The following is a 25,514-nucleotide window of genomic DNA, read 5'->3' on the forward strand; positions in this document are numbered from 1 at the left end:
AGGAACACTGGGTTCGGTCACAGTGTGACTTGTTTCAACTCTGGTCCCCAGTACAGATACTGCACATGACTGAGTAGAAATTTAATTCACAGATTCATCTGCCCATAGCGATGGCCAGCAAAAGAAAAAAAAAAAAAAAGAGAGCATATGGCAAGTCCATATTCCACTGTGGGATCACTGTTTTGAGTAAAACACAGATACATTTCCACACCTTAATGAAAAGATTTGACTAGTTTATGTGCATCCAGTGACAAATTAACCATCTGTCCCATGTGTACTTTTAGGCTAGACCCAGGCAGAGATATTTCTAACTCCAAAATACTGTTCATGATCTTTATGCCAAGTGTATTGCTCATTGTGAGAAGACCTTCCACATGCCTGCAAACAACTAGAGCATAAAGGTTTTTGATTCTTGGCAAACTGGCCAGTATAATGGGGCCTTTAATGTGTTTCAGGGGACACTCACGCACCTGGTGCCATGAATAAACCAAAAGAAAAGGGTACATCACTCCCCTAATGTGAAAGCAGAACATTTCCTATAGACCACGACAATGGAAATGTGGAAATGCATATTTCAGATCTATGGTCACAACCAGTTTATTCACTGTTCACTGGAATCACATCTGATATGCATAAGGACAGAATGGGATTTGGATTACAGGCTTTTTAGTTTCAGTAAAAGGTGGATTCTGGCCCATATCTTAAAGAGAACCTGGTAATGGACTTACATCCAGTGGAACCTCGGCATACGAATGCCCTCGCTTATGAATTTTTGCCTTAAGAATTGAAATTTGCATCAGCATATGAAGCATTTTCTGCATACACAAGAACTGAACTTGATAATCCAAGCGAAGCCAACCAAAGTGAGTTTATGAATTTTATCATTTGTCAGTGAAAGCTGTTTGGAAAGAATCAACCCACAATACCAACGTTGCCTTCTTGTGTTTTTGCTAGGTGTTTTTTCAGGTGTTTTTTTGTTGACAGATTGGTGGCGTGGGTGGTCTGTTCTATTTTTAGCCTAAGCTTGGTGGCACGACTTCCAGTGAGGACCCTTGACATGGAATGTTTGGCTTGGGTCAGTTCTTTGTAAGCAGCCATATGCTTCATATTGGGAATATTGGTCATATTTTTGGGTGGCTGGAACGGATTATCTGCATTTACATTATTTCTTATGGGAAAATTCATTTCGCAATACAAATTTTCACCTTAAGAATTCGAATGCCGAGGTTCCACTATATCTCTATATCCTTTTCTGCTGTAGTGACTATATAAATGCAGTCAATATAGACAGCTGGTAAGGGTCACATGCCTCAGTGGTCAACAATGCACTGCATTATGTGATAGTACATTCGATTAAATGTCCCCTGGACAGCTGGTCACACTCTGATCTAACGCTAACCATTTTTATTGGTCTGGGCTGTGTGGTGATCCAGCCACTGTTATGGATTCTAAAACCCAATTTTGTAAAAATATTGTAGTGGCAAGATAATTTCTGTGAACAAATCAGTACTGGACACTGTCCTGCACATCTACAGTACGTTCAATCTGAGTGGGAATGATCCATTGTTTCAGTACGTACAACAGTAGTGTTGGCTACATGATCAGGCTGCACATTTGAGCCTAAACAATTCATTTAACCGAACCTATTAAATTAACCCAAATCACTGAACAGACTCAAGTAAAGATTATGGACTTGTTAGGGTAATAAGATCAGTTCCTCTGAGCCTGCAGCACCCATTCTGGCCAACTCCACGCCAACTCAACTCAACAATAGGCCACATGTCTTGTTTGGTGATGCAGTCAACTATGGCAGAAATGAGGGTAAGTCAAATATTGCAATTACCGTCATCCACAGCATGCATCGGTGCTCTCTATCTGCAAGTGCAGATTTAACAACAGCAATAACAAGATTAGCAAAAATCCAAGGATTAGGGTGCTATACTCAGCTTCTTGAATCCGCTTCCTCTACTCATTTTTCGACAAGACGAGAATGGGAAATGGCATGAGAATGCTGTAGCGAGGACGTTTTATAGACTAGGTATGTGGGGGTCACAGTTACAAGGTAATGGGCCACCTAATGCAATTGAAGCAAACAAGAATACAATACCAGCTTCTATGAAAATTGCCCTGCTGAGCAAGAATCAGAACTATATTTGAACCAGGGTATTCCAGAAATCTGAATAAACGTGAATAATAATCATTTCAGCCAGAATTATGTAGTCATACTACAACCGACATTGTTCAGTTAATTAAAGAGCTGCAGCTCACGGTCTCTTCACCCAGTGTCGTGTCTTACCTTTGCGTCCCTCTCGCTGGAAGTCCACATGACACCACTCTCCGTCATTCACCTTCTTATTGCTGGCCTTTAACTTAATGCTGCCTGAGCCCATGTCCATTAGGAGGTACAGAAAGCCGTCCAGCAGTTCCATGGCAAAAAAGTCAACCCTAGGTCGGTGCTCACGTGAACCCTGCATGTTCCCGTGGCTGAACAGCAGCAGGCCGTTGGGCTCTGTGGTGCGGAAGTCAAAGGAGATTGATCCGGTTTTCTTGCTGCTCCAGTGATTGAGGCTGACGTAGGCGGCTGATGTATCGAAGCTGATAGGATCAAGGGCAGCCACGTCCTCACAGCGGAAGGTCAGTTCACCGTGTAAGGCCACTTTGGGGTCTCGCAATTCAGCCAGCCGAGAGAGCTCCAGCCTAAACTCGTTATTGGTATAGACCACCTGGAGGAGAAAGAAGGGGTCAGAACAAGAGTTCCTATTTTCAGTCCATGTGCATCCACACTGACAGGATGTTGAAATTTAGCAGCATGCTGCCCAATGTTAAAGACAAATTTTGGCTGATAGGTGCCTGAGGGGCCAGTGTTCACACTCGGTAAATACTCGGTTCCTCCTTAAGTGCCCACACGCATGAGTAAATTACATAGACATAACGGCTACATCTGCACAAGAATACAAAGCAGGATTTCCTCCCCGGCGATGGCTACTTTTTTATTGTCATTGAACGCCTTGTAGTTTCTTCAATAAAAGAACCCTGGCGATGAATATGAAGGAGCTAGCTGAGCTACATCCAGGCATATCACAGGCTCAGTGTTTTTCTTGCTTATAATGTGTTGTGAACTGTAATGTGGGGTGAGCAACAGTCAAACATTTTATATTACAATATTAAATTCTGATGGTAATGAAGTATATCATGGTGTACATGTTATTATGCGAAAGCAATCTAAATATAAAAACATTTGCTGAATTTAAGATTGCAATCAAGTTAATAGACAGATGTTAGTGATTCTCGGGGACTGAATAAAATAAACCAAAATAAAAGACGGCCTATATTAATGTCATAAAAAATATAAGACCAGGTTTTGATTCAGAAATGCTTGAAAATTTCCAAAGAGCACACACACATTTAGCCATATGTGGCATGAGCTGTGAAAATCACGACTCAACAACAGCAGCTATGTCTTATCTCGTGTAACTTGTTTGTAATTGGGAAGATGCCGGTACAACATCATTTTGAATCACTTCGCTAGCTGACTGTAAGCCAGCCATATGGTTTCAGCTAATAGGCAAGCTAAAAAATTACGCTGAATCTTCTTGTCTCACATGGGAAGAGTGTGGAAACGAAATAAATGCGTAGTATGTAGAAGGATGGCTGAACGTAGCAGATGATCAAAAAAATACGATGTTCTACTAGCATGTTCTCAGTTAGCGAACAAATTCGGTGTGACGTCACTGAGATGCGCAGAGTGCATGCTGTAAATGTCAAATGCCACAAATATACAAAGAGACATCAAAATATTTTAAAAGCTAGAAAGTGTTCTTTCAATCTAGCCTGATAACTCGCACATTATCCTGCAATATGTTTGTTTTTCATGCTTTCATGCATACGGGCAAGTGAGTAAAAGTGTTTGCGTTGTGTGGGTGGATTTATTTATTTATTTGTTTGTTTCATTTTATTTTATTTTGACTGTTGTGTCAACTAATCATGTAAGGATTTGAGACTGCTAGAAACTTTTAGACATTTTTAGAATATTCATATAAAAAATAAATAAACACACAAAAAATAAAAAAAATAAAAAAAGTAAATAGATATAGATTTATAAATAAATAAATAAATAAATAAATATTAAAAAAATAATAACAATTAAAAATAATAATAAAAAAAAGTTCTTGCCATTAAATAAACAAACTAGGATGTAAGAATATGAAATAATCCTAGGTCCACCTTTAAGATTATCCCCTTCATGTTGGCCCTGGTCTAGCGGTGTGCTACTGTAGCAGTGACCTCAGTAAGGTTTCTCTCAGGTGAGTGTGTGTGTCTTTGGCCAGGTGAGAGTACAGCCGCAGCCTGCCACAGAATAACATGCTTTTCATTTTCACACCAGCCTCTGTTCTAAGATGAAGACTGACGTTTTGTTGCAGGGTGTGAACTTGAGTGTCTCTGAAAATAACACAAGCCAGCCACATTACCTGTCAGTGCCCGTGACAGAAGAATAAAAGCAGAGGTAGGAGCCAAATAAAAGGTGCCAGCTCAAGGAGAGAGAACATGAGAAAATGCAATTACGAGTGGTGCCTCCACAAAGCCCCGGCAACTCGTCTGTGTCTTAAAAGGCATGTTAAAGCTGCCAATCCCAAATGGACACAGCCTAAACCAATCAACCGGACTGTGTTAGAGGCTTAAAGTAAGAACAAACACAAACACCTTTCGAGAATGATTGGCACCTTTCAAAAACCTTGGGATGTTGGAATACTGATGTTGTAAATTTCTCCCAAAAACTCTGGTTGTCTCTGTCACGAGGTTATGATGGATCAAGATAATGAACATCTAAATCAACAATAAAAAAAACAGAGGAAGAAATTTTCTGGATTTGAACTTTATTCCTAAGAAAATTGGAGTAAAAATATCCTGTCTCTAGTGTGTTAGATGTTACAGTGCTGTTCATTTCTTCAGAGAAACCTTCACCAACTATTAGTCAATCGATTAATTTAATTAATCGTTTCAAACTGTAGTGAAAACATTTCTAAATCAATGAATGAATTAATAAATGCATGCTCCTCTCAGAGCCTGGACTGGTTCAGAGCTTTCAGAGCTAATGTTTAAAGTTGATGTTGTGTGCTTTTTGTTGTTCTAGTTCTGGCTCTGGCTGCGCCGTGTCACTGGGGTGCTACCTGAGTGTGTTTTTGTCTAGCTCATGTTTTCACTGTTAATCAAGGACTAACATTATTGTCGTATAACCGCACGTCTCAGGCGGAAGGTTTAATGTGTTTGTTCTAATATGGTATTTTTTCCATATTATGGTGAATTGCTCATTCACAGGAACTGAAAGCAGAAAGTTCTTTCGACTGATCCCTGTCCGGGGTCGCCATGGCGGATCATCTGGTCCACATATTTGATTTAACATAGGTTTTTCGCCAGATACTTTTTAACCACAAAAGCTCATCTAGCAGAAGCTCTGGGATGCACGTCCGCGGCACTACATACTACACAATCATGTCGGAAGGTCTACTACAGACCCAGTGTTTACTATTATGTTAATTATAATTAGTATTATATTACTAATATTATTATTACTATTAGCTTAGTTTGACTTATTTGCACTTCCTTGGTCTTGGGGTGAGTAAATTATTTGTAAATTTTTGTTCTGGAAGTGAATGTGGTGAAGGAAAGACTTTCAAGACCATTCACACTTTCTAGTTAAAAATGATAAGCTGTGTTAGTCAGAGAGACAGAAGGAGAGATTAGTGAGGGAAAGAATTGAACTCATTAAATGATAAATTAAACATTGTAATTGCTGGCACATAGCTGTGTTATAAGTGGAGTAACGCACTCCAGACCATTTAATTATAAGAAATGAATAACTACTACTATCTGTCATGTGTAATTCCTGACCTAATGTGGCCTGCCTGTGTGTGTGTTGACCTCATGCTACAAACTGGGACTGTGATTATTGGATTTCCTTTAATAAAACACATGTTTAGTGACGCCCTGCTGCCAATCACTGCGTGCTACTGCCATATCTTTAAACGCGAAATATCACTCATTGTTCCTTATTTTTTAGTTCTTTTTTTTTTAACAAGTCACTCCTCACTTGTATTTTTAATTTTTTTCAAGCAAAATAAAAACATATTAATGTCTTTATCTGTGCTGAAGCTGTGTGTATATGGCCGGGTGTAAACAGGGCTATAGTATGAGACTTTATGGCTGAGTGCTTAGGATAGAGGAGTGATTAATACAGCCTGGGGGTCAACGAGACAGAGACGAAGAGCTCAGCCCAGTCAAACTGGAATCTCCAGAGGAAATCAATTTTTAATTTGGCTGTCAGGAAAGTAAAGCTGAAACTTCAACGGTATGGACATGACATAAATAAGGGACACGCTTGGGAGCGGATAAATAGTGCTCGGAATGAAGGAAAATGGGAAAAGGGCAGATAAAGGAACCGGGGAGGTGAGGACGGATGGGAGGTGAAATACTAAGCTTATCAGTGTAAGCTGGTCGAGTATTATCCTTTATGGCCTGGAGTTTAGACACTTTCCAAATCGCTGTCTTTCTCACATATGCTTCCTCGACTCACTCTTCCGTAATGAGGCCCGGACCAGCTGGCTAAGTTTCAGGGCCAAAGTTAAAAGAGGAGCAAGCTGTTTAAATGAGGCCAGATTTATCCACACATTTAGTACTGTTAAAGTAGGCCTGAGTGATGTGTGTGTGTGTGTGTGTCTCTCTCTCTCTCTCTCTCTCTCTCTCTCCCCCCCTCTCCATAAATATAAATATCACTTCACCCACATATTTGACTTATATGGTATTACATTGGTATTAAATGGGAAAAGGTTATACAATAAACAAAAAAAAAAAAGGAATCAGATTCTTTAAAATAAATAAATAAAATTAGTATGAAAGTCAAATTCACATACACATAATAATAATAATAATAATAATAATAATAATAATAAAGTTATATAAGATAAAAATAATATTTAATAATAATGAAATAATGTCAAATAATATGTTTAATAATTAATAATTTAAAAACATTTAAACTTCCTGGTTATATTTATGTGTGTTTTGTTATGTACTAATCTTGGATTAATATCTTGGATTAAGGTATTTCTTTGTTATAGATTTATTATTTTAACAATTGTATTACTATATTACATTATTAAAATATTTATATTATTTTATTACAGTGTAATTACATTGTTACAGTATGGTGATATTATTACTGTCTTGTCAATGTTGCAGCCACTCCACTGCAGGTTTGCTGATTGACACTCTGTACTCACGTCTTTCAGGCAGCCCATGAAGTTGTTGCTGACCGGAGAGCCGGGTAGGTCGGCTGTGTTTGGGCTGCCTCCCACATAGAAGAAGTCATCTGAGCCCAGCATGGTGTAGTCCTCCTGGGTGTAGCCTGTGGTCGTCAGTAAGCCATCCACAGATATAGTGACCTGAGGGTGCAGGAAAGGTCAGAGCGGTTAGAGAGAGAGAGAGAGAGAGAGAGAGAGAGAGAGAGAGAGAGAGAGAGAGAGAGAGAGAGAGAGAGACAGAGATAAATACAGATATAGAGAGAAATAGTGAGACAGAGAAAAATAGAGGCAAAGAGATAGAGATGGAGATAGAGAGAAATAGATGGAGAAAGAAGTGGACAAAGAAAAGCATAAAGAAGTCCAAGATGAAGAGAGACCATGACAGAGAGAAAAAGAATAGTGACAATGATTTAAGGGAGATAGATAAAAAAATGGGTGAGAGAGAGAGAGAAATAGAAGGATGGGTGAAAAAAACAGAGACAGAGATAAATAGTAAGAGAAATACAGAGACAGCTATAAAGAGGAAACAGTGACAAGGAGTAAAGGTGGAGAGAAAAGACAGAGAAAGAGAAACAAAAAAAGGTAAAAAAAAACATAAAAAAACAATGAGAGAAAGGAAATAGTTATAGAGAATTACGATGAGAGAGAGAGAGAATTTGAGAAACAGAGAGAGAGAGAGAGAGAGAGAGAGAGAGAGACAGAGAGAGAGAGAGAGAGAGAGAGAGTGAGAGAGCGAGAGAAAGAGTGAGAGAGAGAATTTGAGAAACAGAGAGAGAGAGAGAATTTGAGGAACAGAGAGAGAGAGAGAGAGAGAGAGAGAGAGAGAGCGAGAGAGAGAATTTGAGGAACAGAGAGAGAGGGAGAGAGAGAGAGAGAGCGAGAGAGAGAGAATTTGAGGAACAGAGAGAGAGAGAGAGAGAGAGAGAGAGAGAGAGAGAGAGAATTTGAGGAACAGAGAGAGTGAGAGAGAGAGAGCGAGAGAGAGAATTTGAGGAACAGAGAGAGAGAGAGAGAGAGAGAGAGAGAGAGAGAGAGAGAGCGAGAGAGAGCGAGAGAGAGAATTTGAGGAACAGAGAGAGAGGGAGAGAGAGAGAGAGAGCGAGAGAGAGAGAGAATTTGAGGAACAGAGAGAGAGAGAGAGAGAGAGAGAGAGAGAGAGAATTTGAGGAACAGAGAGAGTGAGAGAGAGAGAGAGAGAAAGAGAGAGAGAGAGAGAGAGAGAGAGAGAGAGAGAGAGAGCGAGAGAGAGAATTTGAGGAACAGAGAGAGAGAGAGAGAGAGAGAGAGAGAGAGAATTTGAGGAACAGAGAGAGAGAGAGAGAGAGAGAGAGAGAGAATTTGAGGAACAGAGAGAGAGAGAGAGAATTTGAGGAACAGAGAGAAACAGAAAGATGTTGGAGAGAAGAAAAAAATGGATAAAAAAATATAGTTGAAAGAGACAAAATGAGAGAGAAAGAAAGAGGGGAAACAGAATCATGGAGTGAAATGGAAATAGAGAGAGAAACAGAGACATGGCAAAACGGAAAGATGCAAAAATGAATCAAGAAATGAAACAAGAAATATAATAGAATGAGCAAGACGGAGAGAAACAAACAGCCGGGAAGGAGAGAAGCAGTGAAAGGAAGAAAAAAAAAGAGTAATACAGAGAGGCATGGGGGATAGAAATAGAGGAAAAAGAAAGAGGCGAGAGAGAGAGAGAGAGAGAGAGAGAGAGAGATGCAAGGAGGACAAATGGATATATATAGAGGTATGAAGACATGGAGGACAAGAGAGATAGAAAATAAATATAAAGGAAGGATTATTGACAGAGAGAGAATGAGAAGGGGAAAAAAAGAAAGGATGAGGTATAGAGAGAAAAAAAGAGAAATGTTGAAAAGTAGCACATTTCCTGTTTCCCTTTTGCCTTATTTCATATCAGTGGGAATGAGTGTAAATGTCCGATGTCGCTGTGTTATTGTGCACGAAGGTGGGTTAATGTGTGTGTGTGTGTGTGTGTGTGAGTGTGTGTGTGTGAGTGTGTGTGTGAGTGTGAGTGTGTGTGTGTGTGTGTGTGTGAGTCGTGTTCATTAGTTTAGGAGGAGAGGTGGGTGGAAAAGATCTCTATAAATATACAGTATGTTGAGTGATTCAGCAAGTGGTAGAAGGGAGTCAGCAAATTGGTTTTTAGTGTAGAACCAGATGATGTATTTGTGTTAGTGTTGGTCTGTTAGGATCTTTTCCCATTTTAGTTGCAGCCATTTTGGCAGAAAACATTCTGAACAAAAATAGTTATAATAGAGCCATGCCGAGAGTCAGAGTGGTTAATTATAGTAGACACGCATGATGGGTAAGATGTTATGGACGTTTAGTTCCAGGATCGTTCTATCCGTGGATGGACAAAATGTTTTGCTAGAACTGAAAGTCTGTTTAATCCTGGAGGAGAGAATAAAACAATTTTAGAACTGTAAACCTGGATCTGAAATCCGGGCCAAAGACACTTATCACGCTCCTTTCCGTTGCTGGACATATTTGTAAATAACATGGTATGAGCTGATCGCTGTGCTAATTAGCTTACCTACACTAGCTTGTGACAGGCTAAGAGAGAACCACATCCAGATGGCATGAGTGACCTCCAAAAAGGACACACCACTGGGCCCGACATGCTGACACGACACAAATGCCACAAATTCATCACTGACTCACTCAGTCCTGAAAATAAAGCCCATAACACACACACGTGTCCAGAAGAGAAAAACGGCGTGCCGCAGGGACGAATCACAGCAATGTAAACAGCCGCGGTGAAGGAACTTGAGCTTAGCACCTCGCTCATGAGCTAACAGCAAGGGGTGGTGCAAAATAATTATACATACACACACACATCAGTGTGCAGTGCATAAAATCATATAGTTATAGGTCAAGAGCTTCAGTTCACATCAAACAGCAGAAACAGAGAAACCAGTAATTACTGGACTGGTTTAAGTATTTCTGAAACTGTCCATCAAAGGTGTCTAGGGTTGGGAAAGAATCAAAAACTAAATGCATCTAGTGAACGTCAGTTCTGTGAGTGAAAATGGAGCGAGAGGTCAGAAGAGAATGGGCAGAGAGCTACTCTTTACAACCGTGCTGAGCTGAAAAGCATCTCAGAATGAACAGCACGCTGAATCTTGAAGTGGAGGGGCTAAAACCACAGCACTGCTTTCGACTGCGGTCAGCCGAGAGCTGAGACACGATCGTCTTCAAGGCAAACACCACCTGTATTTTGTTTGAGAGTCTGTCACTGAGAAGTGTCTGTTTTTTGATTGACGCTGTAAACAAACAGCCATGTTTACTGTGTCACATGAGACCTGATATGATTGAGATGTGAAGCCGTGCATGATTCGTATTCCAGTGCGGAGAACCAATCGGAGTGCGACCTTCAAGGTCCTGAAGCTTGCAACATGAAACAGATGATATCTCATGCTTTATAAGCTGTGGGGAGAGAGAAAAGGCTGAAGCTGAGACTAAACAAAAGTAAGAGGATTATGTGAGCAAAGTCGCTATAACTACTATCTTACGGTATAAACCATGGAAAATAATCAAAAACAGAGTGGTGTGATGAGGCCCCGCCCCCCATGGAATGGTAGGTCGATTGATTTCTAATAACAGCATGTACTGAAGTGTTTTATTTTTACTCTCATACAGCAATAACTATTTATTATTTTTTTATTTAATTAATCAGTTTATTTATTTCTTTATTATTTATTTATTTATTTATTTAATAATAATAAAACAAATAAATTAAAGGATAAATAAATAAATAAATAAATAAATAAATAAAACCCGCAAAACCACAAGTCCTCCTTCACCCTGAAGGCTTGTGGAAAAATAAATAAATAAATGACTGAATGATACAAAGTACTGACACTGGAGACTCCTTACATGAACATCTCTGCAAACAAAACACACTAATGGAGAACGAGTGGACTAGCATGCTGTTAAACCTGTGATTTGAATTATAGCCAGCGCTACCGACAGAGCTGCTGTTATAGACAATAAATCAACACATTTTGACCAATCAGATTTAAGAATTCAGCTCTCACATGAGTCACTTAAGGTAGTGGTTGCTCAAGTGCTTAAGGCTCTGGGTTGTTAATTGGAAGGCTGGTTGAAGCCCCAGCGCTGCCAATCTGCCACTGTTGGGCCCTTGAGCAAGACCCTTAACCCTCTCTGCTCCAGGGGTGCTGTATCATGGCTGAGCCTGTGCTCTGACCCCAACTTCTTAAGAAAGAATTTCAGAGTGCTATAATGTATAAGTGACAAATAAAGGCTTCTATTCTATTCGCTTGGGTTTGCTGTAAAAGACTATTTTGAAAGACTTTAGTGAGCTAAGTATTCTTTATTTGACCCATACATTACTGCACAGTAAAATTCTTTCATGACATGTCCTATCCTTGGAAGGGTGGGGTCAGAGCACAGGGTCAGCAATGATGCAGTGACCCTGGGGGGAGATTAGGGTCCAGTAGTGGCAGCTTGGCGGTGCTGGAGCTTGAACCCCAATCTTCCAATCAACAACTCAGAGCCTTATACAGTTGAGCTACCAGTGAGGCATGATAATCACATAAATTCACATGTTTATCTTATTGTCGTATTGTCATATCACACAGCTCTACCCAAACTTAGCTGAAATGACCTGAGCCACGGTTGGAGGTAAAGCCACGCATCTATAATGATAAATATAAAACCAATAAATGGATAAAGCAAGCTATAAACAGAGCCAGCAGGGTAAACCACTGCAAGATGTGCTAAGCCACACAAAGAGAATGATAATAATAATAATAAAGAGATGGAGGCTTTTTCTTTTTCTATCATCCACCAGCTCTGGGTGCTCTCCATTAGTCCCTGACGTTTTCATAAACTTAACTCAAAGGCTTGTTAGTCCGTGTGCCTCTGCTGTGACACACCATTGAATTGATTGAATTTGTTGTATCCATGTAGATCGCAACCTTCCTTAAACAGTTCTCTTTTCTACATTAACCATCGTTACCTCTGCAAATCCACCCCTTCCCCATGCATCAATCCACTGAAGTGTGTAATATTAGAGCTGTAAAGCCGCATGCTTCGTGCTTCTGAATGGTGAATACTACAGGGGTTCCTACGTAAGCTTGGTTATATCAGCGGTATTTCAAGCGTTTCTGTCTCACATTCATGAAGCCATGAAGAAGATTCGACATTCAAATTGTGAAATACAAGAGAAATGCTGCCTTTAATCTGAACTCCAAAAGGAAGTGCGGTGTTGCGTCGACTCACTAGCCATCAACAAGATGAAAGCTGCTCGCTCTTTTGTCTCTTGTACTAGAATCATCTGAGAAATGCATGAAATAATGCATGAAAAGCAATATATATATATATATATATATATATATATATATATATATATATATATATACAGGGAGATGGGGGAAGTGAAGGGATTATTTAATGCTATATCAAAGAATTCTACAGGGGTGTAATGATAGATAAGATGTGATACGGTGGTGTTTTGATACGATGAAGCAAAATTTGCCTGATCGCGTGTCTTAGTTTTCCATTTTAATTCATTACAACATTATCAAAGAAAAATTAAAACTCTTAGCATTGGATAACTAAACAATGGCTATGCATTAACTGATCTTCGTTACCTAAAAATTAGCTCGCTGTTGTGCAGGGTTGCCAGGTCTTGGGTCTCAAAATCACTTCTTTTTCTTAGTTTGTTCTCTGTTTTTGTAATAAGATTTCAAAATGTATCTAGGGTTAGGGTTAGGAGTTAGGATTAGGGGTTAGGAGTTAGGGGATAGGGTTAGGGGATCAGAGTTAGAAGTTAGGGTTAGGATCCGGGTTAGGATCGTGGTTGGGGTTAGAGGTTGGGGTTAAAGTTAGGGGTTAGGAGTTAGGGGATAGGGTTAGGGGATCAGAGTTAGAAGTTAGGGTTAGGATCAGGGTTAGGATCGTGGTTGGGGTTAGAGGTTGGGGTTAAAGTTAGGGGTTAGGAGTTAGGTTTGGGCTTAGGAGACAGGGACAGGGATGGGGTTATTTATTTCATTTGTTTTTAGAAAACGAGGTGTCTGGCAACCCTGACTCGGGTGTAAGATGCATGGGTCAAGCTGTTTTTTTAAATTCTGATTTTTTCTGTACTGAGTAGATTCTCATATCTGCAGCTATGAACTCCCCAATCACACGGAAAGTTTCTTTAACATGGATTGAAACAGCTGGGAAATGATGTCTTAAAGTAGGAGAGAGAAAGAGAGAGAGAGAGAGAGAGAGAGAGAGAGAGAGAGAGAGAGAGAGAGAGAGTGAGAGAGAGTATATGTGTGTGTGCTTGGATGTGTGTGTCACGATGAAAAGGTGTTCAAATGATGCAATACAACCAGCCGTATCATTACACATGTGGATTACTGACATCTGTATGTTGCATCGCTGAATTCTAAGGTGATGTAAGCCTCCAGGACAGAACTGATGTGGGACATGACAGGGACAGCTGGACTCTGTGAGAGGATCATGCACATGATGCACCAGATCTGCTAATAAATACAATAGCTGAAGGACTTCTGCCTGAGAGGGAAAAAATGTCAGATTTCCGTGACTGAAAAATGCTGTGTGTGTTAAAAAGAAAAGAAAAAAGAAAATAGTTCTGAAAGAAAAACCATTTCTACAAAGCCGCTGAGAGACATGATGACCATGATGATATAAATATCTTAAAAAATGTTTGTTTTTTTTTTAAACAGAAAAAGCAATGGACAACCCGAAGTGGACGAATGGGAATTAAAAAAAAAAACAACTGTATTATATATCATATAAGAAACCTTCCCTAAAATGAGAAAAAAATGTAATGACACTTAATGTAATAATACTTAATCATGATCATCCACTTAATTTCACTAATAAATCATTTCTTCATCTTCTGCTAGATTAGATATCAGTTTTATTAATAGGCTAATTTTTTTTTCTATTTCTGGACAATGTCAAAATGATTCACTTTCCGCTAAGGGATTAATGTTAAAAGGGCATTAGTGCAAGATAAACAATGGCAAATCCACCTCTTACAGGCTTCCGTGTAGGTAAGGGGGGTAAAAAAGAAAGAAAGAAAGGTAGATAAATGCATCATTTTCAGCGAAACATTGAGAGGAAGAGCACGAGGGTCGAGACGGAGAAGCAGGAACGAGTGGCGATGGCGTGCGGAGAAATGTCTTGGAGAAATGTCAGAGGCACTAAAACATTCTGCAGCTGTTTCTACTAAATGAGTAAAACAGCAACAACAAAAAAAACCCACCAACAAATCATCGTACACGGTTGCAAGGAAATGTCAGCTTGACACCACTCAGGTCAGGAAAATGCTGCGGCGTCGCAGCGCGCGAGCGAAAACAGCGAAATGTTACTAGCGATTATCAGATGCGCAAAATACTCCAGCTCTGTAAGTGACTCGAGCTAAAGGTTACAACAATCAGATGGGAGGCTAATCAGCATGGGCGTGTGACAGACTACTTGGGGCTGTACTCCATCATATAGTCGATGACGAATAATGATCAGGCTAAAAACGCTCAATCAAGCCAAACGCTTCTCAGAAAATTAGCGCAGCACAGGCCTTCATCAAGCAAAAAAAAAAAATCTTTATCAAGGTGGTTATTGAGTGTTTTTCTTCCTAGGTTAGGCTAAATGAACACGAGGAACTACTACCCTCCACCCCAGCAGTGCTAGGCGGAGGGCTGACTGAATGCAAATGACTATATTTGCAAGCGTAATTGGAGCAGATTTACAGGATTATTCTTCAGCAATCACAGAGACAAAACAGAGAGGCGCAGGCTGAACATGCATGAAGCCACTTCAATCAAATTCAACCACTTTTAGCTGCGACTCAAATACATACACACACATAAACACACACCTAAAAACACAAACACACACATACACACATATATACACATATACACACACAAACACATACTCAGATATACACACACAGAAATATACATATATACACACAGACAAACACCTACGCATATACACACACAGAGAAATATACATGTATACACAAACACATACACACACAGAAATACACACACACACACACATACACACACAGAGAAATATACATGTATACACAAACACATACACACGCAGAAATACACACACACACACACATACACACACAGAGAAATATACATGTATACACAAACACATACACACGCAGAAATACACACACACACACACATACACACACAGAGAAATATACATGTATACACAAACACATACACACGCAGAAATACACACACACACACACACCTACACACACAGAGAAATATACATGTATACACAAACACATACACACGCAGAAATACACACACACACACACACCTACACACACAGAGAAATATACATGTATACACAAACACATACACACACAGAAATACACACACACACACACATACACACACAGAGAAATATACATGTATACACAAACACATACACACGCAGAAATACACACACACACACATACACACACAGAGAAATATACATGTATACACAAACACATACACACGCAGAAATACACACACACACACATACACACACAGAGAAATATACATGTATACACAAACACATACACACGCAGAAATACACACACACACATACACACACAGAGAAATATACATGTATACACACACATACACACGCAGAAATACACACACACACATACACACACAGAGAAATGTACATGTATACACAAACACATACGCGGAAATACACACACACACACACATACACACACAGAGAAATATACATGTATACACACACATACACACGCAGAAATACACACACACATACACACACAGAGAAATGTACATGTATACACAAACACATACGCGGAAATACACACACACACACACATACACACACAGAGAAATATACATGTATACACACACATACACACGCAGAAATACACACACACACACATACACACACAGAGAAATATACATGTATACACACACAAATATACACACACACATACACAAGCACACATATACACTCGCACAAACGCACACAAACACACAGACACACATACAAACACACACACACAATCACACATATCCACACATAAAACACACATATCCACACACACACACAGACACACAAACACACACACACACACAGTTCTATCCTGATACTGATAACACTACACTCATCGTTTCACATACTAACATTTACCAGCATGTGACAGTACAGAGTAAACGTATAGACGGCACCAGGAGCGTGACTCTAACGTTATCCACTGTGCTGATCATCAGCATTATCATGCCTGGATGCAATATTACCAGCTAATACGCTTCATTTTAACCAACTAGCTAACACTATAAAAAACCAGTCTGTTAGCCTAACTGAATGAACATCATCACTGCTTATACAGGGAGATCTAAACAATGGAACTGACAGTTTAATACTAACTATTTTGCTCATTTTGGTTTCTTCTGGCTATTAAGGAGTCAAAAACATGTACTGGTTCTGATACACTGCTACAAGTTAACCAATAAATCCCTAGTTTGTGTTTTGTTTTTCTTCGCCTCACCCTTTTTTAAATGGCACGGCTTGTCCACTCCTTTATTGGGTCACAATGGGGGCAAGTTCTGCTCTTGACGTCTACGTTTAAAGCCCTTAACTATCCAAAGATTCCTTGACGTTTTACTTAATCATGAGGTGTGTTTTCACCTTTAAGGTGATTGACAGCACTTTGCCATTGCTGCTCAAACATAGCACAAATATTTCCACTGGCTGAACATATGCTTCTCATGTTGGTCTATAAACGAAGGCAGTTTCTCAGAGCAGCGCTAGCTATTACCTCCTTTACCCCCAAGCCTCCGTGGGCTGATGCTATTAGGTGGACGGCATCCAAAACAGCCTGTAGTCTTGCTGAACCGGAGCACCTGCGAGGCCATCTGATCCCAATTAAAACCAAGACCTCACGCAGTCCGTCTCTATCGCACACAACGCTCCATCCATGAGCATCCGGCTGGCGACGGAGTCATGTGATCAACACTCGCACTCACACACACACACACACTCACACGCTTTTGCTTTCACTGTCTGTGCAAAAGGCAACCTACTGTGGACAACAGCTGCACTATGCTGGAAGTTTGAACATGGATGGTGATAAACGTCAGAAACAACTGTGTGTGCAGCTAGGCCCATAAACTCCATGCAGCTCTGAATTCTGCTCTCTGTTCCGATTCCTGCTGCCATCCTTGTAGTAATCTGCACTTTGCATCTCCATTCAAAGCAGGAATGACCTGTGGTGAGATGGAGCTTGGAGATGAAAAACTTAAGAATACACCGACCAGGCATAACATTATGACCATTATGTCTAATATCGTGTTAGTCTGCCTTTTGCCACCAAAACAGCCCTGACCCGTCCTGCACTGTGTATTCTGACACCTTTCTATCAGGACCAGCATTAAGTTTTGAGCAACAGTAGCTCGTCTGTTGGATCGGATCACATGGGTCAGTCTTCGCTCCCCACGTGCATCATTGAGCCTTGGCCGCCCATGACCCTGTCTCCGGTTCACCACTGTTCCTTCCTTGGACCACTTTTGATAGATACTGACCACTGCAGACCGGGAACACCCCACAAGAGCTGCAGTTTTGGAGATGCTCTGATCCAGTGGTCTAGCCATCACAATTTGGCCCTTTGTCAAACTCGCTCAAGTCCTTACGCTTGTCCATTTTTCCTGCTTCTAACACATCAACTTTGAGGACAAAATGTTGACTTGCTGCCTAATATATCCCACCCACTAACAGGCACCATGATGAGGAGATCATGTCTTATTCACTTCACCTGGTCATAATGTTATGCCTGATCGGTGTACATTTGATGTATTTCCTTTTTACCAGTTTAAGCTCCTCTGTCACTCATCTTTATTGGGCAGTGATCAATTTCCAATAATAATTAATAATCTTACTGTATGAAATGGTCTCAGTCAAGCTTACAAAAGGGTTTAAATATCTAGACAGTGAAATGAATTCGAGCTATATGCAATGGCTACGATTTTATAATATATCTAGATTAGCATTTCAATGTGTGTGTGTGTGTGTGTTGTATGTATTGTTATGCTGCTATTTTCCACATCTAAGCCATCTCAGCTTCAGATTCTCACCGTATACTTCATGTACACGAGTGTCAGGGTCTTGTGGGTTCTCCGCACTTTCTTATATATTCACTTTCAGGCATTGTATTTGTACAGGAAAACATTTTGTAATAACACAGTAACACAGCTGGCAGTCAAATGGCTTCTGCTTCGCCACATATAGCAGGGAAATTTATCAGATACTGCAGCAAAAACTAGGAGCTTCCACGTCTTGTATATAAAGCTGATGATTTTTCTGTTTAATGTAGCTAGAGTTTTGAATTCTTGGCTACATCACTAGACTACGTTCCTTACATAAAACCAAATAATGATTCTGTCCCATAATTGACTGAATAATCGAAAATCAGTCTGTGTATACAGTGTGTGTATGAGATGTATGTGTTTTGTATAAAGGAAAACAGGAAAATCTCTAGACGTAACACTGTTAGCTCCCATCTTGGTTAGTAGTAAGCTGCTAAAAAACATGTTATACAGATGCAATAAGTAACTGAGATGCTGCAACGTTCCCCAGCATCGTTCTACCTGGCGCAAGTTGCGGGCGATGCGCACGGCGTGCCACACGTTGTCATTAAACTTGCCATCTGATGGCTCCACCAGTGCTTCGAAGGCGCCCGAGCCCAGGTTGATGACGAGGCACACGGCGCCGTTCTTCAATGACAGGTTGACGTAATCAGCCCCCTTTCCTGTGTGCAGCAGCAGGCCGTTGCGCTGGACCGTACGGAACGATAGCGTGATATCGTCCGAGCTGCTCTGGATGGGCGTCTGTGACAGGTTGTAGCTGAAGAACTCGCTGCCCTTGAATGTGGCCACTGACTCGGCTCGCCCTTCACCGAGAGAGAGAGAGAAAGAGAGAGAGAAATGAGAAGAGAGAGGGAGAGGAAACAGTGATGAGTTTCAGGATAAACGACATGCTCAGATCACAGCTGCAGCTAGAAAACATGGAGGATTATCCCTCTGCTGCTGAAATTTCCTCTTCATAACACATTGTCAAAGATTGTCTCACAGTCAAAGCAGGGGGATGATCTGTACACACACTGCATACGGCTGATCATAATAGCCTGTTATGTGAGTTTCTTTTCATTAAAAAAAAAAGTCACTAGTTCCTTTTCAAAAGCAGAATCGATGATGGATTTAGGCATCACATAACCCACTTTATATCACACAGGCAGTGCTAAAAACATACATCTTTAGCATTAAATAGAGTTCATTTGTCATGCAGATGACATGCAGATATGCACCGATACACAACGTGAATAATACGTGCTTCCAGTCAGATGCCTTTTAAACGCATGATGACAGTGAAGACATCGTTAAAAGGCTGATTGTGCGGTTTGTGTCCTGTAATGGATTGGTGTCCCATCCAAAATGTATTCCTGGCTTGTGCCCAGTGTTCCTGGGATAAACATATAGTGGCACTACATCCGTAACTAACTGATTCTGAATGAATGACTGAATGACATAAATGGATGGATGGATGGATGCATGGATGGATGGATGGATGGATGGATGAATGAGAGGACTGTATCCCTGATTCATGGGCAGTAACACACCATGTGGGTTGGTTTAGTTTTGAGAGGCCTGAAATAAGCTTAAAAATAACACAACTACACTGTGACTGATTTCTATAACCAATAAACTTCAAATATAGATAAGTTTATACTGACAGACTGACAGACAGACAGATAGACAGAGAGATAGATAGATAGATAGATAGATAGATAGATAGATAGATAGAAAGTAAAGTAGAGAGTTAGACAGTAAGTGCAGGCAAACAGACAGACAGACAGACAGACAGATAGGCAGACAGGCAGACAGATAGATAGATAGATAGATAGATAGATAGATAGATAGATAGATAGATAGATAGATAGATAGATAGATAGGCAGGCAGGCAGGCAGGCAGGCAGACAGACAGACAGACAGAGAAATAGATAGACAGACAGACAGACAGACAGACAGATAGATAGATAGATAGATAGATAGATAGATAGATAGATAGATAGGCAGGCAGGCAGGCAGGCAGACAGACAGACAGACAGAGAAATAGATAGACAGACAGACAGACAGACAGACAGACAGATAGATAGATAGATAGATAGATAGATAGATAGATAGATAGATAGATAGATAGATAGATAGATAGATAGATAGGCAGGCAGGCAGGCAGACAGACAGACAGACAGAGAAATAGATAGACAGACAGACAGACAGACAGACAGACAGATAGATAGATAGATAGATAGATAGATAGATAGATAGATAGATAGATAGATAGATAGAAAGTAGAGAGTTAGACAGTAAGTGTGTATTAAATTGAGTTTGCTGGCCCAGTTGAACACTTTGCTAACAACAGTGTTTTAAACAAACACCTTTTAGTTAGTCGTTTAGGCTTTTTTTTTCTTTTTTAAAACTTGAGGCAGTGATTTTTAAGCTCTCAGCCTGAGATTATGTGTCTGGAACTCTAACGCATGAGATAAATGCACAAAGGGTGGGTCTGAAAAAGCTATTTGTCAAACGGCCCGATAACAACAGCGAGAGCAAACGTTCACCGAGGGCTGAAGCTAGAACTGAACCCCGTCTAATGTCACAACACCCTTCCTGATCTGAGCTCTACATGCAAACACTGTACAGAGGAATTAAAGCACCCTCTCATTCTCCTCTTATGAGCTTCTAGTTTAACTTGCGAGGGAATTTTCCATGCTGATGCAATCTGGGACTCAAATCTGTCACATTTATCTAGTTGAGCATGAGGTTAATTAGAGAACTCCAAACTCACACTTAAGAAATAAATCAGACAACCAGACATCTTCACCATGGAGATGGAAAATTCCAGATGTCCAATGATTTATCAATGCATCACTGAGTACAAACAAACAAAACAAAACTTCCATAAATGACAGACGTCCGTGTTTTATGCAGGTATATGATGTCGGAACTGAGAAGTCATGTAGAGAAAAAAAAAGGCACCCCGTCATTTTTATCTTATCCACACAGTTCCGTAAAGTGAAAGAGTGCAGGGAAAGTACATCTTGCCTGCTTTTAAGCCTTGACAGAGAGCCAACTCTGGTTAAGTTTAGCTTGAAAATGGGCCAAATAAAAGGGGTTCTGCTGTAATTTGGCACAGAGGTGTCAAGAGGTGTAAGAATAACTCCTACTCACTGCTTCGCCTGGCAAATGTGCACAAGAATATAAGACAGAAGAGTCCCCAATTTGGATGAAATAACCAGACAGATTTGATCCAAACTTTGACAAGATGCATTTGGTCCAAAAAAAGTGTGTTTACTTTAACAACATGACGTCTCTCCAGTTTGACAGCTGGAGCACTTGCTTCTTTCGGACACCGAAATACAAGTAAACAGTGTTATTGTACTATACCAGGCTTTTGAAAGAGCAACACTGAATAAAACAACAAAAACAACAACGATTGCGAAATATCTGGAGAAAAACAAACATTACCGAGTCAAAGGCTAGGTAAAAATGAATAATGCCCCAACCCCACCCCTTAAAAAAAATTAAATAAATAAATAAAAAATTGCCAAATGTTGTAATGTGTGTTTGAGATAAGATTCCAAACAGAAACACACTTTGTAATGTTCACAACCTCAGCAGAAAGTAGCACAGAGAGCTGCTGGGATATGCAATATAGATGCTAATTTCAGAACTCAAGAGCTTTGTTTATATAGCCATTGTATAGAGGAAAATAGCAGTCTGGAATACAAAAAACACAGACGAAACCTCGCTATGTGAGGATGCTATTTTATCGTTCTTCCCAACAGCAGTAATATTAAATTAACAGGGTCACACGCAGTGGGTACCCCTTTGATAACATGGCATGTAAGAAAGTGAAACCGAGATAAGTCATGTCAGAAATGTTTCTACCTTTTATTCTGAAAACAAGATAAGAATCATATCAGAGAAAAGATGTACGAAAAAAAAGTCAGTCATCTTGACTGGAATTCTGGCAGATTTCCCGAGCGTCTCCTGTGCATGGCCCTCTCCGGGTCACCTCACAGGATTTAGATCTGGACTCTAGCTGAGGCGTTTCCTTGATCTTCTTTTGGTCGAGTCATTCCTTTGTTGATTTGGAGGTGCGCTTCAGGTCGTCGTCATGCTGAAAGGTGAAATTCCTTTTCATCTTAAGAGATTCTGCTGAAGCCTTAAGGTTTTGCAGCAAAATTGACTGGTATTTGGAGCTGTAATTGATTCCCTCCACGCTGAACGAAGCCACAGGTCCAGCTAATGAAAATCAGCATTCTGCCAACACCATGCTTCACCGTGTTGATGCTGTTCTTTTTTAACAGTTTAATTTTTGGTCTTATTTTATTTCCTTGCACCAGACATATCTTTTATTTGTTGTTGTTCTTTGGGGTCACCACAACAGATCATTTGGTCCACATATTTCAATTTGGCACAGGTTTTACTCCAGATGCTTTTTCTCTATTGCTCCCTTCATTTAATCCAGGCTTGGGACCGGCACTGAGAGGTAACTCTTCCGTGGCTCGGTTAGCGCCCTGCCTGGGGATTGAGACCAGACCATGACTGAGACTGCCGCTGGACCACCAGGAGGCCTAGGGTTAGGGTTTCTTTTGGTTGTTGTTCTTGTTCTTTAGGCTGCTCCCTGTGGGGTCACCACAGCAGATCATTTGGTCCACATATTTCGATTTGGCACAGGTTTAACTTAACTCTTTCTGATGCAACCCTCCCATTCAATCCAGGCTTGGGACCAGCAATGAGAGGTAACTCTTCTGTGGCTCGGTTAGCTCCCTGCCTGGGGATTGAACCCAGGCCACGGCAATGATAGCGTGGGATCCTGCTGCTGGACCACCAGGAGGTCTACCAGAAAATTCTTTTGGTTGTTGTTCTTGTTCTTTCGGCTGCTCCCTGTTCGGGGTCACCACAACAGATTGTTTGGTCCACATATTTCGATTTGGCACAGGTTTTACTCCAAAAGCTCTTTCTGATGCAACCCTCCCATTTAATCCAGGCTTTGGACTGGCACTGAGAGGTAACCCTTACATGGCTTGGTTAGCGCCCTGGCCGGGACTCAAACCCAGGCCACGGCAATGAGACCACAGGATCCTGCCACTGGACTACCAGAAGGTCTACCAGACATATCTTTTGGTATGATATTACCAAAACATTCAGGAGCAATCAGTAGATACAATCAGTTCGGTTACCACTAAAAGTGAAAATTTAGAAACAAACTGAATACAAAAGCCCGTCCATTTTCCTATAGCATGTATCCATTGATAGATCCATATCCCAGGGGGGCGGTGGTGACTCAAGTGGTTAAGGCTCTGGGTCGTTGACCAGAAGATCAGGGGTTCAAGCCCCAACACAGCCAAGCTGCTACTGTTGGGCCCTTGCGCAAGGTCCTTAACCTTCTCTGCTCCAGGGGTGCTGTATCATGGCTGACCCTGCACTCTGACCCCAACCTCCAAGGATGGAATATGCAAAGAAAGAATTTCACTGTGCAGTAATGTATATGTGACAAATAAAGGCTATTTCTATTTCAAAGTATTTATAGCCTGATATTCACAATGTGATGAAATCATACTAGCAAGGTTTTAGATCTTCTTAGTCAGACTGAATGTATTTCTCACTACTTTTGTTAGACTCCTATTCAACATATTTACAGACAGATAGCTGAAAATGGCAAAATACAAAATATAGACAAACATTCCCACATGGTTTTTGTGAAATCTCAGCCACAGAGGTTTTCCCAGACCACCACACATACAGTATATCATTAGACCAGGTAATGTACAGAGCTGGTCCCTTTCTTTCTAAACCCTAGCAGACTTCTGATAAGAGAAATCCAGCACAGTACTGCAGTGTGTCATCAATGTCTAGAGTGAGTGCAAAGCCAAGCCAGGTGTAATCTTACCAGTGTTATTACTCCCTTTCAATGGTTTTCTGTCTTAAAAATAATGCTGTGCCCTCTCCTAGCTCTCATCATGCTCCGGCCAGCTGAGTCCAGAGCAGAGACTGAGACAGACATGTCCAATTAGAGCTGCACTTCCTCTACCTCCCACAACACTCCAGCCAAATCACTGAGGGTGGATGGACTGGAGTTCATCTCTCTTTCACCTCCATCTCCACGTACATCTGTGTGTGTGTGTGCGTGTGTGTGTAGAGTGGAATTCATCTCTGATTCATCTGTGTGTGTGTCTGTATTTGTGTGTGTGTGTGTGTGAGTGGAGTGGAATTCGTCTCTGATTCATCTGTATGTGTTTTTGTGTGTGCCCGGAGTGGAATACATGTCTGATTCATGTGTGTGTTTATCTGTTTGTATGTGTGTGTGTGTGTGTATGTGTGTGTGGAGTGGAATTCATCTCTGATTCATCTCTGTGTGTGTGTGTGGAGCAGAGTGGAATTCATCTCTGATTCATGTGTGTGTGTGTGTGTGTGTGTGTGTGTGTGGAGTGGAATTCATCTCTGATTCATCTCTGTGTGTGTGTGTGTGTGTGGAGTGGAATTCATCTCTGATTCACATGTGTGTGTGTGTGTATGTGTGTGTGTGTGTGTGTGGAGTGGAATACATGTCGGATTCGTGTGTGCAGAGTGGAATACATATCTGATTCATCTGATTGTCTGTTTGTGTGTGTGTGTGTGTGTGTGTGTGTATGTTTGTATGTGTGTTTGTGTGGAGTGGAATACATGTCGGGTCTGTGTGTGTGTGTGTGTGGAGTGGAATTCATTATCTGATTCATCTGTGTGTGTGTCTGTTTGTGTTTGTGTGGAGTGGAATACATGTCAGATTCATGTGTGTGTTTATCTGTTTGTATGTGTGTGTGTGTGTGTGTGTGGAGTGGAATACATGTCGGATTCGTGTGTGCAGAGTGGAATACATATCTGATTCATCTGATTGTCTGTTTGTGTGTGTGTGTGTATGTTTGTATGTGTGTTTGTGTGGAGTGGAATAAATGTCGGGTCTGTGTGTGTGTGTGTGTGTGTGTGTGTGTGGAGTGGAATTCATTATCTGATTCATCTGATTGTCTGTTTGTGTGTGTGTGTGTGTATGTTTGTATGTGTGTTTGTGTGGAGTGGAATACATGTCGGGTCTGTGTGTGTGTGTGTGGAGTGGAAT

General features: G+C 40.7%; 1 protein-coding gene across 9 annotated transcripts in view; it reads right to left on the minus strand.

The window, feature by feature from the left end:
* The window catches only part of nrxn2a (neurexin 2a), a 359,408-nt gene that overhangs the window by 196,682 nt on the left and 137,212 nt on the right, over nucleotides 1-25,514 (minus strand). For all 9 annotated transcript variants that reach the window (XM_058415329.1, XM_058415328.1, XM_058415327.1 and 6 more), the window contains 3 exons: nucleotides 18,947-19,248; nucleotides 7,278-7,439; nucleotides 2,297-2,723 (listed from right to left, as the gene is read on the minus strand). In XM_058415329.1, coding sequence (XP_058271312.1) covers nucleotides 2,297-2,723; nucleotides 7,278-7,439; nucleotides 18,947-19,248 — 891 coding nt within the window. The remainder of the gene's footprint in view (nucleotides 1-2,296; nucleotides 2,724-7,277; nucleotides 7,440-18,946; nucleotides 19,249-25,514) is intronic.

Source organism: Hemibagrus wyckioides, linkage group LG18 (assembly GCF_019097595.1).
Source record: "Hemibagrus wyckioides isolate EC202008001 linkage group LG18, SWU_Hwy_1.0, whole genome shotgun sequence".
Taxonomy (NCBI): Eukaryota; Metazoa; Chordata; class Actinopteri; order Siluriformes; family Bagridae; genus Hemibagrus; species Hemibagrus wyckioides.